The sequence below is a fragment of the Aulostomus chinensis genome, chromosome 22 (assembly GCF_037954235.1).
Source record: "Aulostomus chinensis isolate RoL2024-O1b breed Wild chromosome 22, RoL_Achi_v1.0, whole genome shotgun sequence".
NCBI classification, from domain to species: domain Eukaryota; kingdom Metazoa; phylum Chordata; class Actinopteri; order Syngnathiformes; family Aulostomidae; genus Aulostomus; species Aulostomus chinensis.
This window is the reverse complement of record NC_141341.1, coordinates 10266220-10283995: the sequence shown is the minus strand read 5'-3', so window position 1 is coordinate 10283995 and position 17776 is coordinate 10266220. Positions and strand designations below refer to the sequence as shown.

At 40.8% G+C, this 17776-nt stretch overlaps 2 protein-coding genes across 9 annotated transcripts in view; both read left to right on the top strand.

The window, feature by feature from the left end:
* Window positions 1-700: 700 nt before the first annotated feature.
* On the top strand, window positions 701-5234 carry eomesa (eomesodermin homolog a). 5 transcript variants are annotated; one of them, XM_086192726.1, is made up of 8 exons: window positions 701-1659; window positions 1786-2107; window positions 2455-2609; window positions 3259-3380; window positions 3614-3772; window positions 3927-3988; window positions 4089-4807; window positions 4935-5234. In XM_086192726.1, the coding sequence occupies exons 1-8, from the start codon at window positions 1407-1409 to the stop codon at window positions 4946-4948; spliced, it is 1806 nt and encodes a 601-aa protein (XP_086048852.1). In that variant the 5' UTR covers window positions 701-1406; the 3' UTR covers window positions 4949-5234. The 5 variants fall into 5 exon arrangements, with proteins under 5 accessions (XP_086048852.1, XP_086048850.1, XP_086048848.1 ...); XM_086192724.1 differs by lacking the exon at window positions 4935-5234 and having other exon boundaries at window positions 701-944; window positions 1090-2107; window positions 4089-4842; XM_086192722.1 differs by lacking the exon at window positions 4935-5234 and having other exon boundaries at window positions 701-975; window positions 1090-2107; window positions 4089-4842.
* Window positions 5235-10307: 5073 nt separating this feature from the next.
* The window catches only part of slc4a7 (solute carrier family 4 member 7), a 41451-nt gene continuing 33982 nt past the window's right edge, over window positions 10308-17776 (top strand). The window contains exon 1 of one of the 4 annotated variants that reach the window (XM_086192719.1): window positions 10308-10542. In XM_086192719.1, coding sequence (XP_086048845.1) covers window positions 10501-10542 — 42 coding nt within the window. In that variant the 5' untranslated portion in view covers window positions 10308-10500. Of the gene's footprint in view, window positions 10543-15047; window positions 15214-17776 lie in introns of those variants that run through there. The other 3 variants (XM_086192717.1, XM_086192720.1, XM_086192718.1) reach the window with 3 other exon arrangements.

Here is a 17776-nt window from a genome sequence, read left to right as displayed (position 1 = left end):
TTTTAATTTATCAGCCAAAAACTGTAGGCCTGTTATACACACACGCACACACACATACACACACACACACACACCTCGCACTCTGTTTTTTTCTGTCGTTCGTTCATACATTTGTGCTGTGTGTCATAATATATCATTTATCATTTTCCCGACAGATTTATTTTAATTCCACTGGTGGAGATTTTCTTAAACGCAATCTTTAAAACACACCTCCCCTCCTAATCTCTTTTCTTCGGTCTTTAAATCTTGGATTGCTTTCAGACATTCCAGATTATGTACCCCTCACACTCACTTTAACTGTCTTTATTTTATAAATCGCGATTGAATTAAGAAATATCTCAATGTAAATTTTGCCTCGGGATTTAAAATGACTTCCTCTGAAATCCGAACGCATGCGAGTTTTCTCACTGTAAATGAACCGACGATTAATTGAAATAAGAAATTAAAACAAAATTGTTGGGTTCCCCCATCTGATAAAATAAATTCAAAACCAAAAAAGTGCTATTTACCAGATTCTTTCTTAGGCAGTCGGAAGAAGAAAACACACACACACACACACACACACACACAAACACACTTTTAAAAAAAATTCACCGATTTTTAATCAATCGATAGTTTTATTGGAGCTGAGAAGCTGGAGGGGGAGAGGAGAGCCGACGGAGGCCAATTATAGGAAATAAGGTGCACATGTGATTTTTTTTTTTTTTTCACGTGTGGAGGGTTTGCAGAGGGGGCAGGTCTGGGTGTTTGCGATTTCTCAGGCGAGAGTTAGAGGATAGTCCGACAGTCGTAGTTGATATTTTGCTGATTCCGTTGGACGTTTGGACGTTTGGACGTGAATCTATGCGAGCGCGAGGCTGAACGAGATTAATTTGGACTATTTTGTCGTCAGTCTTTGAGGAACAACAACAAAAATACCGAGTAAATCTGCGTGCCCTATAAAAGTGAATATGATTCTTAATTTAACGTTAAATGGTGTGTATTTTCTCGCATGTTTGTTATCAGAGTAAAAGAAAGAGAAACAGAGAGAGAGAAACTCGTCTGCAGTCGCAAATGTGATTTCTTAAAGACGCTTTTTAATTGAATTAGAGCCCTGCGACCATTGGCTATGAAGAGGGCTGGTGCCCCCGCATGCTTCTCCAAAAGCTCCTCCCATACCGCTTACAATCACTTGGGTGTGTGGAGAACTACATCTTATAAGAGCCTCTGAGAATCCCGTGTCCAACCCATCATCTGATCCGAAAATCCGTAGGTGAGGACAAGGTTTCACCTCCTTCCATCACTCGCAAGGGAGGGAGGCGTGCAGACAGTGCAGCGAGCAGGGCGCCGGTGCTTGTGTCGCCTCCTTGACTCAGATCGACCTCCTGGACTCTTGAACTCTTCTTATTTATTGCTAGATTTAAACAATGCAGTTAGAGAACATCCTTCCCAGCGCTTTACCCAAGACCTTTTACAATTTATCCACGTCGGACAGTGCCAATAACAGCCCGAGGCCGTCATCGCAACTTGACTACCAAGAAGTTGACCGGACAGAATCAGAATCGAATAACGCTCCCAAGAAATATCTGAGCGGGGTGGGCAACGTGATGCTGGGGGACTCAGAGGGGGACGCCTTCGCTAAAACTGGGCCCGATGGGAGGAAAGGCTCCCCGGTGCTCGGTGAGGACGAGATGACGAGTGGTCGGCGGTACAACATAGACGAACTTGGCTCTGACAGATATTTCATCTCGTCCTCCCAGGCGAGTTCCGACATGGCAAGTCCTTGTTCCCTCTTTCCCTATGCAGGACAAACCGGGTCGGTGTACACCGGGTCCAGCAGCTCTAGATACCCGGCCTCGCTTCACTACGGATCAGTCTTGCCACCGACAGGCTTCTCCTCCTCCTCCGTGTGCACCGGCCGGAGCCAGTTTAGCAGCGGAGGGTACCAGTTCAGTCAGGGTCCCGGCTGCTTGTACCCTTCCTACCCAGGGACCGGGACGGGGATTGGCTCCATGTCTCTGCCGGGGTCTGCCGCCGGTGCCAGAGCGCAGGTCTATCTTTGTAACCGGCCTCTGTGGCTGAAGTTCCACCGGCACCAGACTGAGATGATCATCACCAAACAGGGCAGGTAAGAGCTGCTTTAAAGGCCGAGTCTGAGTGTCACGCGCATGGGTCGTTGGCAGGAATATGGCATTTCTTTAACTTTTACGCACAAGAGAATTTTACGCACACGAGCCACATCTTCCTTTTTTTTGCGCTTTAATTAACATTATTTATTTTTTTTCGTTTTTGAGACATTTTAATGTAACAGTAACGCAACAGACTAAACTCTCCACCAGTGGAATTCACATGAATTTCTGATCTAATGTTGGACAGTAGCGCGCCAATGCAGGAAAGAAACAACTGTTTTATCCTTTCCTTTCCTTTCTGCTGCGCAAATGTAAATCTTATTCCTTTTTTCTCTTTATTTCCCAGACGAATGTTCCCATTCCTCAGCTTCAACATCACCGGACTCAACCTCACGGCCCATTACAACGTCTTTGTAGAAATAGTTCTGGCAGACCCCAATCACTGGCGCTTTCAAGGAGGAAAGTGGGTCACATGTGGAAAAGCGGACAATAACATGCAAGGTGAGTTAAATGAATAACAGAAGTACTTTTAGCTCGGGCAAATTTGTATTTCGTTAATTTTCTTTTTTTTTTTTCTTTTTTAAGAAAATCATTAACGAGGAGGATCTATGGATGTAAAACTAAGCCAGATAAATTATTTCAGAAATTAAGGAAGTTTCAGTCTTTTAATTCATGGCAAACCTGTTTGATGCTGCATCGTTTTTAATAATTTCATGCAAAGGTTTATTCTTTAATTTTGAGTATTTGAATTTTCCTGTCCTCTGTCAAAAATAAAATTGTGCAAATTTTGGTTAAATGGAAAGAAGAACAAAGGATTTTATAATTAACATTTCACATATTCTTAATTTAGTGTTTTACCTTTTACCCAGACTTATTCAATGAGCAGTTTTCTTTTCTGTAAAAAAAAAATGGCATTTTAAAATTTAATTTAAAGAAATGAAAGAAATTTTTAACTTCTAATTTTATGATCCATCGAAAAGGAATTATGGGCAGACAGAAATGCTGCATTATGTTTTAAATCTTGCCAATATGTCCCACGCGAACATTTAAAATACAAATGAAAATAATGTGCAAATGATGAAGACTTTGGCAGTGAAGGAGGTCATTGTTATGGTCATAATTTAATTTCAATGTTATTTCTTTCTTTTAGGTAACAAAATGTACGTTCATCCAGAATCCCCGAACACGGGGGCCCATTGGATGAGACAAGAAATCTCTTTTGGCAAGTTGAAGCTGACAAACAACAAAGGGGCCAACAACAACAACACACAGGTTAGATATTGATTTCTTAAACACTTCATTTCAACTACGACCAAACAGGCGAAGGGTCGTTCTTGTCCTCATCTGGTCGTAGAAGTATCAAATAATCATATTTAACTCGAGAAAAGATTGATTTCTGCATTTATGCATTTACTTTTTTTGGGGGGGGGGGGTAAAGATGACGAACTGATTGTCATGCTTCACTTGCATGTGCAGTATTTAAATTATGTTTTTCCCTCTCGCAGATGATAGTCTTGCAGTCTCTTCACAAGTACCAACCGCGACTGCACATCGTGGAGGTGACGGAAGACGGAGTGGAAGACATGAGCAACGAGGCCAGAACTCAAACCTTCACCTTCCCAGAGAACCAGTTTATAGCTGTCACTGCCTACCAGAATACAGATGTAAGCATTTCAATTATTGTTTAAAACAAAACCAAATGTGTTTGACTTTGTAGCTGCAGTAAAATCAAGGCCTTACAAATGTTGTGTTACTGCTCTTTAGTCGCACCTTCTGCAAGATGCACTTGGTTTATGTGGGTTTTCTTATTTCTTCCAGATCACACAGCTGAAGATTGATCACAACCCATTTGCAAAAGGCTTCCGGGACAACTATGACTCGTACGTGTCCTCGCTGTTTATATGGTTGATGTTTTTTCTGTGGTGAGATGTATGATGCAAGCCTGAAGTGTCTTTTTTTCTTCTTTCATGTTTTGAACAGGATGTACACAGCACCAGAGAGTGACAGGTTGACTCCGTCCCCTACAGACTCTCCACGCTCTACCCAAATTGTGCCTGGGGCTCGCTATGCCATGCAGCCTTTCTTTCAGGACCAGTTTGTCAACAACCTGCCTCAGAACCGCTTCTACACAAGTGAACGGGCTGTTCCTCAAACCAACAGCCTTCTCTCCCCACAGAGCGAGGATGCCAGCGCAGCCGCCTCGGCCCAGCGCTGGTTTGTCCCCCCGGTTCAGCAGCCGGGCTCCAACAAGCTGGATCTGTCCTATGAGAATGACTATTCCACCAGTAGTCTGCTGTCCTATGGCATCAAACCCTTATCCCTACAGACATCCCACGCCCTCAGCTACTACCCAGACTCCGCCTTCGCTTCCATGGCTGCAGGTTGGGGCACCAGAAGCTCTTACCAGCGCAAGATGACCACCGGCCTGCCCTGGTCCCCTCGTCCAAGTCCCCCAGCCTTCCCGGAGGACCAGCTGGGGGTCAATAAAGACAAGCTGCCTGAGGAGATTGCACCGCCGGCCTCGACCTGGATTGAGACTTCTCACTCACTGAAATCGGTGGACTCTACCGACTCTGGTGTGTACTCCATGGTCTGCAAGAGGCGCAGGATGTCCCCTGGGGGTTCGAGCACAGAGAACTCCCCAACCATCAAGTGTGAAGACTTGACTACAGAGGATTACAACAAGGACAACCCAAAAGGCATGGGTTATTATGCATTCTACACAAGCCCCTAAGACTGTATTTATTGAAACTAAAAATCATTCTTTTGTTTACTATTGAGTGCTCGCCATTCCTTGTTAATGTCTTTTTTCTCTTTTCTCTAAAGGTGCCAAAGCTTAGTGTTTCCCCAAGCAAGCTGCACAAGGTTATTTTCCCAGGCCCGCCCCTCTCACATACCTGAGCAGAAACATGCATAGTGATTGTTGTTTTTGAAAAAAAAAAAAAGAAGCATGTCCCTTTTTTATCCATTTATTTTTACAACTTTTTTTTTTTTACAAATGTGATTTTATTCCCAGCCTCCCCTTGCATATTTATGTCATTTTTGTTGTACAGTATTTGTGCACTTTAGAATGTGATGTAACTTGTACAAATTGTCTTCATGGAGGTGTTATTAAATGGATAATAAAGCAGCTTTTCATAAAGCATTGTCCAAATGTCCTTCCCTGTATGGTTTATTAAGTTATGGCTGAAACTAGATGAACTACAATCAAAATATCTGACCTTAATTTGACGTAAATAAACTTTAAGGAGGCAATTGGAAATGTTTTCCGTGATTCAGGTTTTTTTTGATGCAACGCGGAGAAAGTTTTATATTTTACAGCCTCTTTTAGATACGGCATCTTAAGTGTATCAATCCTTTAATCAAGTAGTCCCCTACCTGCAGGCTCAGGCTGCATTAATATGTCAATATGGTATAAAAGTGTGCATCAGACTCCTCTAAAACAAGTGAGAATAATCATATGCAAACATGTTGGGGACGCATTTTCAGACGTATTGCTTCGTTTATGAATTTAACAAAATTCTTTTGCAGTTAGACCGTCTATTCAACCACTGCTGCATTTACAAAGCATTTCCCATATCTGCACACTGATCATATATTATTGTAATCAAGATTAAGTCAATTTTAAACACAAACGGATGTAAAAAGTTCATATTTTTAAAACTGCAGGCAGTGGGCTTTTTGTCTCGCTCCCTAAAAACAAAGATTTAAATTCAAAGCCCCATGGCATGCATGCACAGAGGAGCTGTTAAATCCTTTTTAAAGCTACAGAAGACCAGGATTCTTAATCAAATTGATCTAATATGAGATTGCCAAATGTCGCAAAACATAGATGCGATTAGGCTAAAGCCTCTCAAAAGAACAGAGCCATATTGCTTCTGTTTTTCTATTGTTTTCACACGTTTTATCATTTACCGAAGCAATTCAATGGCATGTAAAGCCCATCTACTTGAAATAAATATGACAACAGGCCAAATGGAAAATGATCTATCAGGCACCCAACTGAGGGCAACGTACAGCTCAACACCTCTATTTACGCCCTGTTTTCATGGCCTCTCCAAACATGGATTAGTGAAAAGATGAAACGAGAAGTCATAATATTCACACAGATAACTTGGCTCGTGCTCTCAGCACCTGATTTTCCTCAGTGAAAATACTTCAAATACCCTCCCACCCTCACCCATAAGGACGCCCAATTTGAATTGATTTACATACTCAAATTCTAATTAATTCTGTTGTCAGACTGCTTGACAAAGTGAGGAGTCTGACTAACTCCAATTAACACCTCCTAACAAGGTAGAGTGCTTGATTGCCCTGGCCTCTCAGGAAAGCTGTAAGAAAAAGCCTCTTGGGGAGTTTAAGCCAGGAGAATAGAAATGTTTGCGCTTGTGCTCGTCAGCAAATTGTGTTTCTGAGCATCTGATGGTGTTTTTTTGTCTCCTTTTCACATTTTCTTGACCTTTGCTAATCAGTGATATATGTATGAAGATTAGGGACGATACTGCAGAGTAGAGATAGTGGATATCTGTCTGTCATTGTCCTCATAGGACTCGATGCTCATTTGGAGTCTATCCATCATTCTGAGTTTCCGTTGCAGCTTTCCAAACACCCTGTGGCCTTTTTCTTTCTTTTTTTTTTTAATATAAAAACAGTTCATTGTTTGGAGACCCTGACAACCCTGAAACCCAGCAACAGGTCGATAAATTGTGTCTTTCTCAACCATCCATGCAAGAAGTACAATAATCAATATACACCTCTACAGCATGCTTCCACAAATTCAGACAATGTTGAGTTATAGGAGATACGCGCATTGGGATAAGACATTGAATTTCGGCCTCAAGTGCTGTTGTAACCATGCCTTGATACAATCTCAGCAATTCTCAGAGCGAATACAAAGCCTATATCAAGTTCTGTCTTCCTCCCTCTTGTTCGTGTTTGTGCCCTTCCCTCAGGCTGCCTGTTGGTGACCACATTCAGAGTTCATGTAAGAAAGGCCAAGGAGGTTTGGGAGACATTGTACCCAAGGAGGACTGACATCTAAACACAGATGAAGGCCTTGGGCTGTTTCCTCACCTTCAGTCACACACTATTACAGCTCTCACTGACTAAATGCAGCCAAAGGCACACTTGTGTTTGGTTCAACATTTTTCGACATTCCCTTTAAGAAGTAACGTAGGCAGGACTGAAACAGCGGCAGTTATATTTCATCTTCACACTATAACCCCCCCCCCACACACACACACACACACACACACACATCCTCCAACCTCTATTTGATGTGTTGATAAATGTCACCTCTGTTAAATGACTATCAAGCCAGTTAGGATTACTGCTAAAGTGTTCCTCAGGGACATTCTGAGCCTCATGTCCACTCGTGTGACGTACCCAGCTAAGATCGAGGGAATGGTCATTGTTTGTAGTCGTCCAGAGCAAATCCCATCGCCGCGAGTGAGTCAATCCCTTTAATTTGTTGAAGTTTTTTAAGTATTGTGTTTGAGCTGTAATCATATTCTTTTCATTTATTGAATGGGAGTCCTAGTGATGCTGACACAGGCATTCTGTTTACCTCGCCTAAGGTGTCTATGTACACAACTCACTGGTTTATTTAGTCTCACTACCTCGATTGGAACTGGTTTGTCAGCAGTTGGGGGCCGGGGGTGGGGGGGCATGGGGGGGGGGGACTACAGTATGATGCTCACAGGTCTGTTGGAGTGAGACCATGGTGTGAGATGAGTCTCAAGTTAGCAGGGCCACAACTGTTTGGAGAGGGGCGTTGAGTGTTGGCAGAGAGCATGGAGGTGAGAGGAACCAGAGGCGCGGAAGGGCCTCGTGACGGCGCCCTAAGACAGCGGCATGTGCAGCGGCGCTCAGGCAGGGCCCAGACTCACTGGTGCATGGATAATGTTAGAGAGAGTATCCCGCGGCTAAGCTGCACTTAACAGCACATTGATTTCAAACCCCTGTGTTCCCTCTGGAGGGTAGAGGGACACATCTCAACAGGCTGCCCCCCCCTCCCTTTTTTCTCCCCCTTTCCACCTTCCCCTTCTGACCAATAAAACCATTTACAATCTCCACAATCCACCCCTCCCACCAACAGTCCATACAACGATTTGGGTACACCATGATGGTAACTGGCCTCTACTCCCCAACCCCACCCCCTCTGAGTGTCTCAGAGGAGTTGATCTAGATTCATAAGGTTCCCATAAGATCCCAGTTTTGAGAGAGATGTTTGGTACAGGACATGCGGGGGCAGCCGGGTGGAAAAGATGCATGGTCAAAATCAATGCGTTGGCACTCTGATGGGTCGCTCCAACAGATTTGGGAATGTCACATTCTCTTCACTTTCTCTCCTGGCACACTCAGAAGGCCTCCCCACTAGAGACTAAACAACATCCACTAAACCTTCTGGGAAAGAGGGAGTGCAGCTGCACACGACACATTCAATATTCATTTGGTGGCCAGTCCCTCATAATTCTCAAATCTGCCACCAAATCCTGCTTGCAGGTTGAAATCTGAGCAACCTTTAATCGGAATCATTCTGGAAATTTCATTTCAAAAAGTTTCATATGACTAAACTGTTCTATCAGGTTTTTTTCATCACCACACCTTACAGTGTGTATCTCTTTACACAAGTACCAGCACAGGTGGATGTCAGTGTGGTGCTTCTTCTTCTTGACTAACTTCTGACTCATCTCCCAGCTGTGTTATGCAGATGCATGTTCGAGGAGTGGTACACAGCACACTTCCTTGTGCGTTAATAGGCTCTCAGCATCTTTAAGACTCAGGGTACAATTAAGAGGTGATAGTTTGATCTCCCACCTGGCAGTTCTATTTCTGAGCTGCCGCGTGATTATGCCGGAGGTTGATGGGCGGGTGAGGAATGGGCTTTATTTATAGGAAGACACCGATGAACTCCTGATTTGGTGCGGTTTGCACCAGTCTTGTTTCGATTCTAACAGTGTTCTATACAATCAGTAGTGCTGGAGTGAGGTACAGAACATGGTAAACTAATTTTGTGATGATGCTCATGACAGGAAATTACTGCAATAATAACCGTAAGTCACTGCTAAACCCTTCAAGTCAGGGGAGAAAGGTTTTTTTTCCCCTTAAATGTCTACTTGGTCTGAACTATTACAGGCAGTTACATGTAATTTCTTTTAGCAAATTATTTGCCTTGATTATCATTAAAGGTAAAGAGATGCAGAAACTCACAAAACCAAATTGAACATTTTTGTCAAACAGCTTACGTTTGGCATAAAAGAGAAAATTGGTTGATACAACACTGCCATCTGCTGGTGAAGGATATTTGTAAAGTTGAATTTTCTAAGGGTACGTGGGGTGAATGGGGAAGTTGGGTCAGTCTGTCAAGAGGATGTAAAACAACAGGACAACTTTTTTTCCCCGAATATTTCTTATTTCCTTGATCTTTTTTTTTATTAATTAAATACTTTGTCAATTTATTAAGAGGGTTCATGCCACAAAGCACTGATATCTTAATGAAATGCATCCCATTCATTTCTGTAGATGTCGAAGTGTGTGTCACACAGTGTGAATAGCACTTCTGCCTCTCTTTTCAAATTTTATCATATTTAATAGTGAACATAGCTGAAACTTAGTCTGGAAGATTTTCTAAATATTTGCTTTCTCTCAACATGTTTTATTGCACCAGACTTTCATTAATTTAATATCAGTTTTATATATATATATATATATATATATATATATATATACACATATATATATATATATATATATATATATATATATATATATATATATCAGGTATGAATTATAGAAATGGAGTCAGGCAAGAAAAGAAAGGATTTGTTTGACATCACCTCTGTGTTTTCAAATGTTTGGGAAAGGATCTGTACCATTAACTTTGATCTTGAACACTGACACCAACTTTTAAGTCCAACCTGGCTGTTTTTTTCTTTTTTTATCTTAAATATGCCTTTCTGTAAATCTCTGACTGCAACGGAGGCAACGGAGGAAGATTCTTACAAGAACAGGAGTTCTATGTTGTGAGCGTTCACACTCGAATTCAAAGTGAATTTACTTTTTCTTTTTTCTTTTTTTTCTTCTTTTTTTCTTTTTTTCTTACGTCCCAACCTTATAAAGCAAAGAGCCCGCTTTACTCTTTGGGTCAACAAGGACCTGGCCTCCAACCCTTTCGTGACGTTATCATATTTGATTGGCTAAAAATACCAGTTACTGAACGCTTAGTGGTAATCTATCACTGTCAATCAATTTGGAGGCGTGTCCTTACGGCGTCGTTAGGGGAAGCACAGCCAGTTTTCACTTCGGTGAAGTGTCACCCAAGCCGGTCTCCTGTCTACGCCAACTGACCAAAAGCGAATTGTGGTGGCTCTAAAGACCGACGGCAAGTTAAATGGATGAACCTTCGGAACAAATGCGGCCTCTGTTGAGAGCAGTAAGTGTGAACTATTAGCCCACCGTTTTATCTGAATGTCTCTTTGTCCTTACGTCCCTTGTTTGTCAGGCTGCCGGGGAAGTAGAAGGGATGCTCGAGAGTCAGATTCTGTGGGGCACCCTCCGGCAGCTGCTATTGTTAGCCGGCTTTCTTGTTGTGACACGTGGCATGGGCACAAGTTGTTTAGTTGCCACCGTTTAAAAGTGTACCAGGGCGTGTATTCATAGCCACATGTCGCAGAAATGCGTTCCCCTTTCCGTTTTTTTTTTAAAATTTGCTCTTCAGTTCGTCTTCATTTGTTACCGCTAAATAACGTTGATTGCTAGCTCGCGAAGTAGCAGGGCACGAGCTTGGTCAGGCAAGTTGAGCTTTGTTGTTGTTCCCTGTCGTTTGCTCAAGCATTTTCACTGTAATGAATGTTGTTTGGTGTTGCTAACCCAGGTTGGACAAGAGTGTTATTGTATTTGGTAAGGGCAAAGTTAAACAATTGGTAACGGTAGATTTGTACGTGGTTAGAGGCATTTTCTCCCTCGCGCTCAACAGGTTCACCAGTCCGCTACTTGATAATATCTGTCCCTGGTCACCGTGCAGGATACACTGGTGGACCGTGGAATGCAAATTTCAATAGAAAATGTGTCGTGTACTGTTATTATGACATACAACCTTTCGTATGTGGCATTTTTTTAGCACAAGATTTTGTTGTGAGATATTGGAGGAACGATCGGTGTAAAGTAAATTGTATTATAGTATTGCTCAACTGTATGACTCTTTATGATGTTTTATCAAGGTTGTGAGACTCTACCCACATCCTGTCTGGTGAGTGTTACTTTGACAGATTGGACGATGAGCATCAGACGCAGTGCAGTGTGAAAACCCCCCCAGAAGAAACTGGTTCCAGTGCTAAGTTTAAAATGCATATTCATGTCTGACATCAATGCTGGTGTAGGGTTACCCACTTCTATGTTTGAACGTGCGTCAAGGTACTTATATGTGTGTGTATGTATTCATGCGCATGCTTCTTAGGAAATTTGACCCTTGGCTGCCTAGGGATGGAAGTCAATCACTTCACTGTAACAGAGGACCCCCTTTTGCCCACAAAAATAAAGCTGTGGGTTTATGAACTGTGCATTTACCCTTTAATGTTTACATCTTGGACAAATCGATGTTATCACTTCTAGGGCAACATACAGCTAGGGCAACATACAGCCAGTGTATGCATGTTTTTGAGCAAATCTGATTTCAACAACATACTTTTGTTATTTTGGGCCTGTTGCTTGACCAGGGCGAGGAACCTTAAAGGGGTCTTTGGCATTTAGAGCTAACTACTACTACTAATAGCAGCTAACTTGCACAGCCAACAGTCACTTTAAGTACCCATGTGGGACAAAAAAAACATCTTTAAAAGATGTTACGCCTGAAAATCTAAAAGTGCAACTTCTCAGAGCATCTCTGTGACATTCATACCTGTTCAAAGACTGTAAGAGTGAAATGTGGCAAGGCAAGGCAAATTTTATTTGTATAGCCCGTTTTCACAAACACTTTGTCTCAAAGGGCTTTACATGGCATCATTACAACATCCTCTGCCCTTAGACCCTCACATCGACTGAGGAAAGACTCCATAGAAAACCCTTTTAACAAGGAAACATCTGAGAAACCTCAGGGTGAGCAACAGAAGAGGGATCCCTCACCCAGGACGGACAGAAATGTGATACATAGACAATTCCTGTATATAACATATCATTTTTCATGTCCTCAAATGTAAGGCTAGTAATTGTGTTTTTATTTTGTGACAACCAATTTACCTCACCATTGGAGTTTGACAAAGCAGTTAAGGGCAATGATTTGGTTTTACTTTTTTTTTTTTTACATCCCCAATCATTATGAATCTCACGCTGCTGTAATGAGACTACACTGGTAACATTAACTTTATCATAACTTCATATTCATAAGGATGCAGTTCAACACCACCAAGTTACAATGATCAATTAAGTGCAAATATTGTAATCATGGCATGTACACTTACCGGAAAAAAAAACACAGTGTTTTAGTTCAGAGCCGTCTTCAGAGCATTCTTGAACATCTCTATGATGGAAAATGTGTTTGTTTATTGTGATGTTAACCAAATAAACCAGTCAAACTTTCAAACTCTGTCCTCCTCAACTTGGAATTGTAAATATGAGATGTGCTGCCTATTTCATATATATTTTTGAATACTATTTTGGAGAACTTGACATTGCTTAAACTATTTGATCGAAGTATATACAACTGCTCAGCTCTTAATGTTATGTATGTAGTAATCATCAAATGCTCCTTCATGTATGAAAAAAAGAAAAAAGCAACTGCAAATAAATATAAGAAAGATACATTAAGTTAACTTAATCTGGCTCTTTGTAGTGATAAAAGTCAAACCCTGGATATTGGCCTGCACACTAGAGTAGTAGTAGACTGAACACCACAATGCCTCAACTCACCTTTTTGTTGTTGTTACTGTTGTAATCTCATATTCCACAAGTGTATTGTATTATTACTCCATATATATATATCTTTATTTTGCAGGTCTTTGCAGTGGTATGATATCAGTATCACTATCAATTATCAATCAAGATATATTTGTTTTGCATATTATTGACATCCTAATATTGGTATTGTGCAGCCTAATAGTCTTTCACAATCTATTGTGTCTCCCAGTCATAGCATTTAAGTTAGTGATCAGGAGGGGCAGGTTTTCTACCACAAGCGTTGGTCTGTCACTAGCAAATTTGCTAATGACTGTGTAAAATATTTGAAACAAATAGCTAGAAGCACTTTTTAAATTAGGTTTTAAGGGATGGATTTCACTCCTCTACAAAGGGAATTCTTGAAGTACAAGGAGGGCATGAGAGTATACTTTTGGTCTGCTTGTCTTTCTCCCACTGCCATTGAGTGGTATCTGTTTGTATTAGTGAAAAATGTTAGTTGCTGCTGACAACACTACACTGTTATGCTAATGGTGCAAGCTAACTAGCTACTATTGTGCTCTGAAATAAGTTTAAGGCAATTGCACTGGTCATATTGATAGATACATACATGACAATTTAGTCAGTAGGTTACATTAAGCATCGTTAACACATTTTTTTGCATATGTATTCCCAGCCCTCATTATGCCAAACAATCATACTGACTGATTTTTCAAGTTAAGTACTTTTAAGAATTTCCAGAGGAACTGTGCTGCCCTATTTGCATGAATGTGGACCTGCCAGCACAGGGCTGTAACCAAAGAGAGTGTGTCTCTTTTCTGGAACCAAGTGAATATCACCTGTGGTTTAAGTTTTATTTCCCCTGTGCTGACAGCTGCAGGCCAGAAGCATTATGTTTTTGGGGTTGTCCCGATTTTATGTTCTTAAGTGATCAAGTGCTTTTGTGAAGGAGGTACAGTCTACAATAAACAGTGCCGAAGAAGGCAGCTGAGTTGGACCTATGACTGCACACTTTTTACTGGTGCCTGGGTTTAATGTATAATGGTGATTGAAGGAGGATTAATTGAAGCACTGAACCGTTTAAGTCCAAACACTGCACTGACAACATGTTCCTTTTTTTAGTTTTTTTTTGATAGAAATTACAAGTAGCATTTAGGTGGTGGCATTCAGCCAGTAGTTACACGTTAGTTCCTGACACTGGTAAAAGGTTAATTTTGCTGAAGAACTGAGGCTGGCCAGTACCAGTATTCAGAATTTTCTTGATATTTTAGTTTCATGTCAATCAGCCATTAGGTGTCACTCTTTCTAAATAATTTCATTCGATGGTCTCCCATTCTTTAAATTTTACATTTGGTTTCACTTTGGTCATTAAGCTTTCTGTTTTGATTTGTATATTTGGAACTAAATTGACTGAAATTGCTCTGCATAGTGTATCAACATGGTGGGTCTGGACTGGACAGGGATCCTGAGTGTTTTTGTGAAATAAACAGACTCCTTTTGATTGATGCTTGTGTTTCAGGATTATGGTCTTTTGCCCTTTTGATGGAACAGATTGTGTTGTTTGCAGACAGGAAGAAAATGAACAATAGCTCTTTGAGAAATTGCAGGTTGTTGAAAAAGACATGTCCAGCCTTGAGCTTATAATAAGGATTGTAAATGTCAAAGTCAAAGGCATGGAGCCATTTGGAATTTTAATGAATTCACCACTATCTGGTATTTTTTTTTAATTCATTGCAACCTCTGAGGAATGCCAAGCTAGCACGTGTGCTTGTTTCTATTTATCTGTGTCGGGGATGGGTTATGACCTGAATACCTCAGCGGGTGAGCATTTGTATGTCCTCCAAGAGTGAGTGTGTGTGTGTGTCCTCCATGCGGTGGTGTGTATGCATGTGTTTTTAAGCTCTTGGCTCGGTGAATAAAATATTCATGGTGGCATGGTGGGATTGGCTGCTGAGCAAAGAGCGGGCTGACAACAGGGTAGAGCAGAGCACTGTGTGTTCTGAAGCAGCTTGCTCCCTCTCTCTCTCTTCCTATCTCTGTATAAAGAGATGAGCGGAGGAAGAGGGAACAGCCGAGTGCGACAGTGTCTCTGTTAGGGCTTAGCTTGCACACATTCTACAAGCGGTAACCCTCTGAAAGGAGCCGGCTGACGTCCTTGGTGCCTCTTGTTAGAATCTAAATGGACAAACAGAGTGAAGGGGAGCATGTGCTTACGGTATGTTTTATCTTTTATGAATCTTTGCATGTATTTGAGTGTCACAGTCAGCACCTGAACAGTGTCTAGGATCTGGTGGCTGTGCATTCTGTGTTTATTTTTTTGTCCTTCTTGTGTTCTTTGGTCTGTACTAAACAAATGGGGCAGGTGGTCAGTACATTGGCCAGAAGGAAAAATTTCAAAAATGGAGAGGATTGTGGAAGTGTAGGATTAGGTGAAAGGGGGGCAGTAAGCTGTTGCCTCATTGTACATACCCACAGAAATGGGAATATTTGCTTCCTAGTCTTTAATTGCCTGAAGAAGCAGGAATAAGAGGAAGCTGGTAGAGACAGTTATGGCTGCTTAAAGGAGCGGGACAAGGAGAGCAGGAAGGAAGAGAGGAGAGTGTCAGGGAGAGGTGGGTGAAAAATGGGTCTGCCAAGGTAGCTGAATATAAACGAGGTGCACATTGTCAATAGAGATCATGTGAATCATTATTGAGTGAAGGGAAATTAATGACATGCTTGAATTAGTATAATCTAGCTAAATGTATTTTTGCTGGCAATTGATTCGCTCAAAGTAGGAGCAATGAGCCAAGGGGGACTTTTTAAAATCAGGTACATCCAGACAGGGAAAATATTGGCAGCCATAGAGATGTCATGGTTTCCATTGTATTTCTGGAAATAGTGAGCACATTTAGGTGTATTGATTTTTATCTTATTATCTAACAAAGTTACTTTTACCAATAGCTGTGAAAAATAGATATGTTAGAGATATATTAGAGATAAAACTACTGCATATCTTCCCTCACAAGACATCAGGGACTGGAGCTCAAGCTTCTTACTTTCTCATGAGTTGTATAATGGTCAAATGTAACAAGACTCCAAGGAGGAGTCTCTAGTACTCACCAAAACATTGCTGCAGAATCAACTTAATTCTTTTGTTCACATTTGTTTCAGCACCAGTAAGAACAAGCCTCTGTTCCTGCAAAGCCTTTGACCAAACTGAATAAAACACCTAATATACAGCTTCAAATATACTGCTATGAAGGGTACCATTTGATCTCAATGATGTACTGTCTGTTGCAGGGCTTCAATGTTTTTGACTAAAGAAAACAAACAACATACAAAAGATGTTCTCCAGTCAGAAAGGAACTTGCTTGATTGCTACAGACAAGAAATTTGCTTAATATTTACATTTTTTTCCAGTGAAAATTAAATGCCTGAATTACAGTTTCCAAAATGATGAGCCATATTGCAATATCTGTCAATACAATCATATGTGCCCCCTTTCCCCCTTCCTGAGGCTGGGCCCCCAAGTTTATTAACAGCCAACAAAGTATTGTTTGGTTGTTGTCTTGTCTGTAAAGTGCATTCAGTCACACTTCCTCAACTCAGTAATATATTCTCAAATGCCAGGAAGAGATGGTTGTTTAAAAAAAAAAAAAGAGCCTTTTTTCCCCTTAATTCCTTTTTGTTAAAATAATTAAGTATTCAGCGGGATTATTTCTATCATCTTTCTTTTCAATCATGTTTAAACTGGGTTCATAATTTTACATTAACTAGCAGTAAATGTATTTTACAATTATAATTAGTACTGTGTAATTGTGCAACTAGTTCTGTCAAATCTCAAGGGACAGGTTTCTCTATGACACCCCTCTTACGTCAGTCTCTGTCTGTTGGACCAGAGCCCGGAAAGGCTAGAAAACAACTGAGATTAGAAGGAATCATGTCTGTTGGCTTGTTGGATAGCTCAGTATTTAATCCATTGTCTGGGTTGCTCATGAGCTGTTTGCTGTTTTTAAATCACTCTAACAAAACTGAACTTAACCTACATGAAGTCGAATAATTAAAAAAGGAACCTCAACATTTGGAAATAAGAATACCTTCATTTAAAAATGTACATACTTAAATATTTGTCATGGCTTGTGGAAAGACAGGCACATAATTAAAGACAGCTACATATGCTTTAAAATGAAAATCTTATTGAGAATGTCCTTGAATTGGAAAATAAATTATAAACATGTTGTAAGGGCCCTTTGATCAGGATTTTGGGGGTTAATCACTCATCGCTGAAAGTAATCTGCTGATTCTAATCACTGATCATTGGGGTTATTCCAAGTTTTCTGTTTATCACGTACCATTCTTTTACTTAATTGTTCTTAACAACACTGTTTTAAACTTAAGAGAAGTAATAGTAACTCATAGCAGTGTTTTTAAAGACAGGCATTGCAGCTCCACCATCTGTCTCTCTTGGACTTGTGTAAGAGCTTAGATTTAACAACAAAATAACAAAGTTTGTTTTCTTGAGAAATAACAGAAATTTTTTTTTCAAATACAGAAATGAGGAAAATGTTGAATGTGCAAAGCGAACACAGTTGGAACAAATTATATATACTGTAGGTTTTTAATTACCTGCAAATTAGTGATGCCAAAATCAGCGTTTAATAGAGTGCAGCTTGCATTAATTAAGCAAACAAGAGTGATGGCTCGTAAGCGGCTTATAGTTTTCAGGTGATTTGCCAAAATCATAATGGATTTGTGATATGCCAGCTTCAAGTTTTTTGGGGACATCTCTGCAAATT

Coding starts and splice junctions, on each gene's coding strand:
- eomesa (XM_086192724.1), top strand. CDS start 1,407: ATGCAGTTAGAGAACATCCTTCCCAGCGCTTTACCCAAGACCTTTTAC. Junction 2,108..2,454: donor ATCATCACCAAACAGGGCAG/GTAAGAGCTGCT, acceptor TTTATTTCCCAG/ACGAATGTTCCCATTCCTCA. Junction 3,989..4,088: donor TTCCGGGACAACTATGACTC/GTACGTGTCCTC, acceptor TGTTTTGAACAG/GATGTACACAGCACCAGAGA.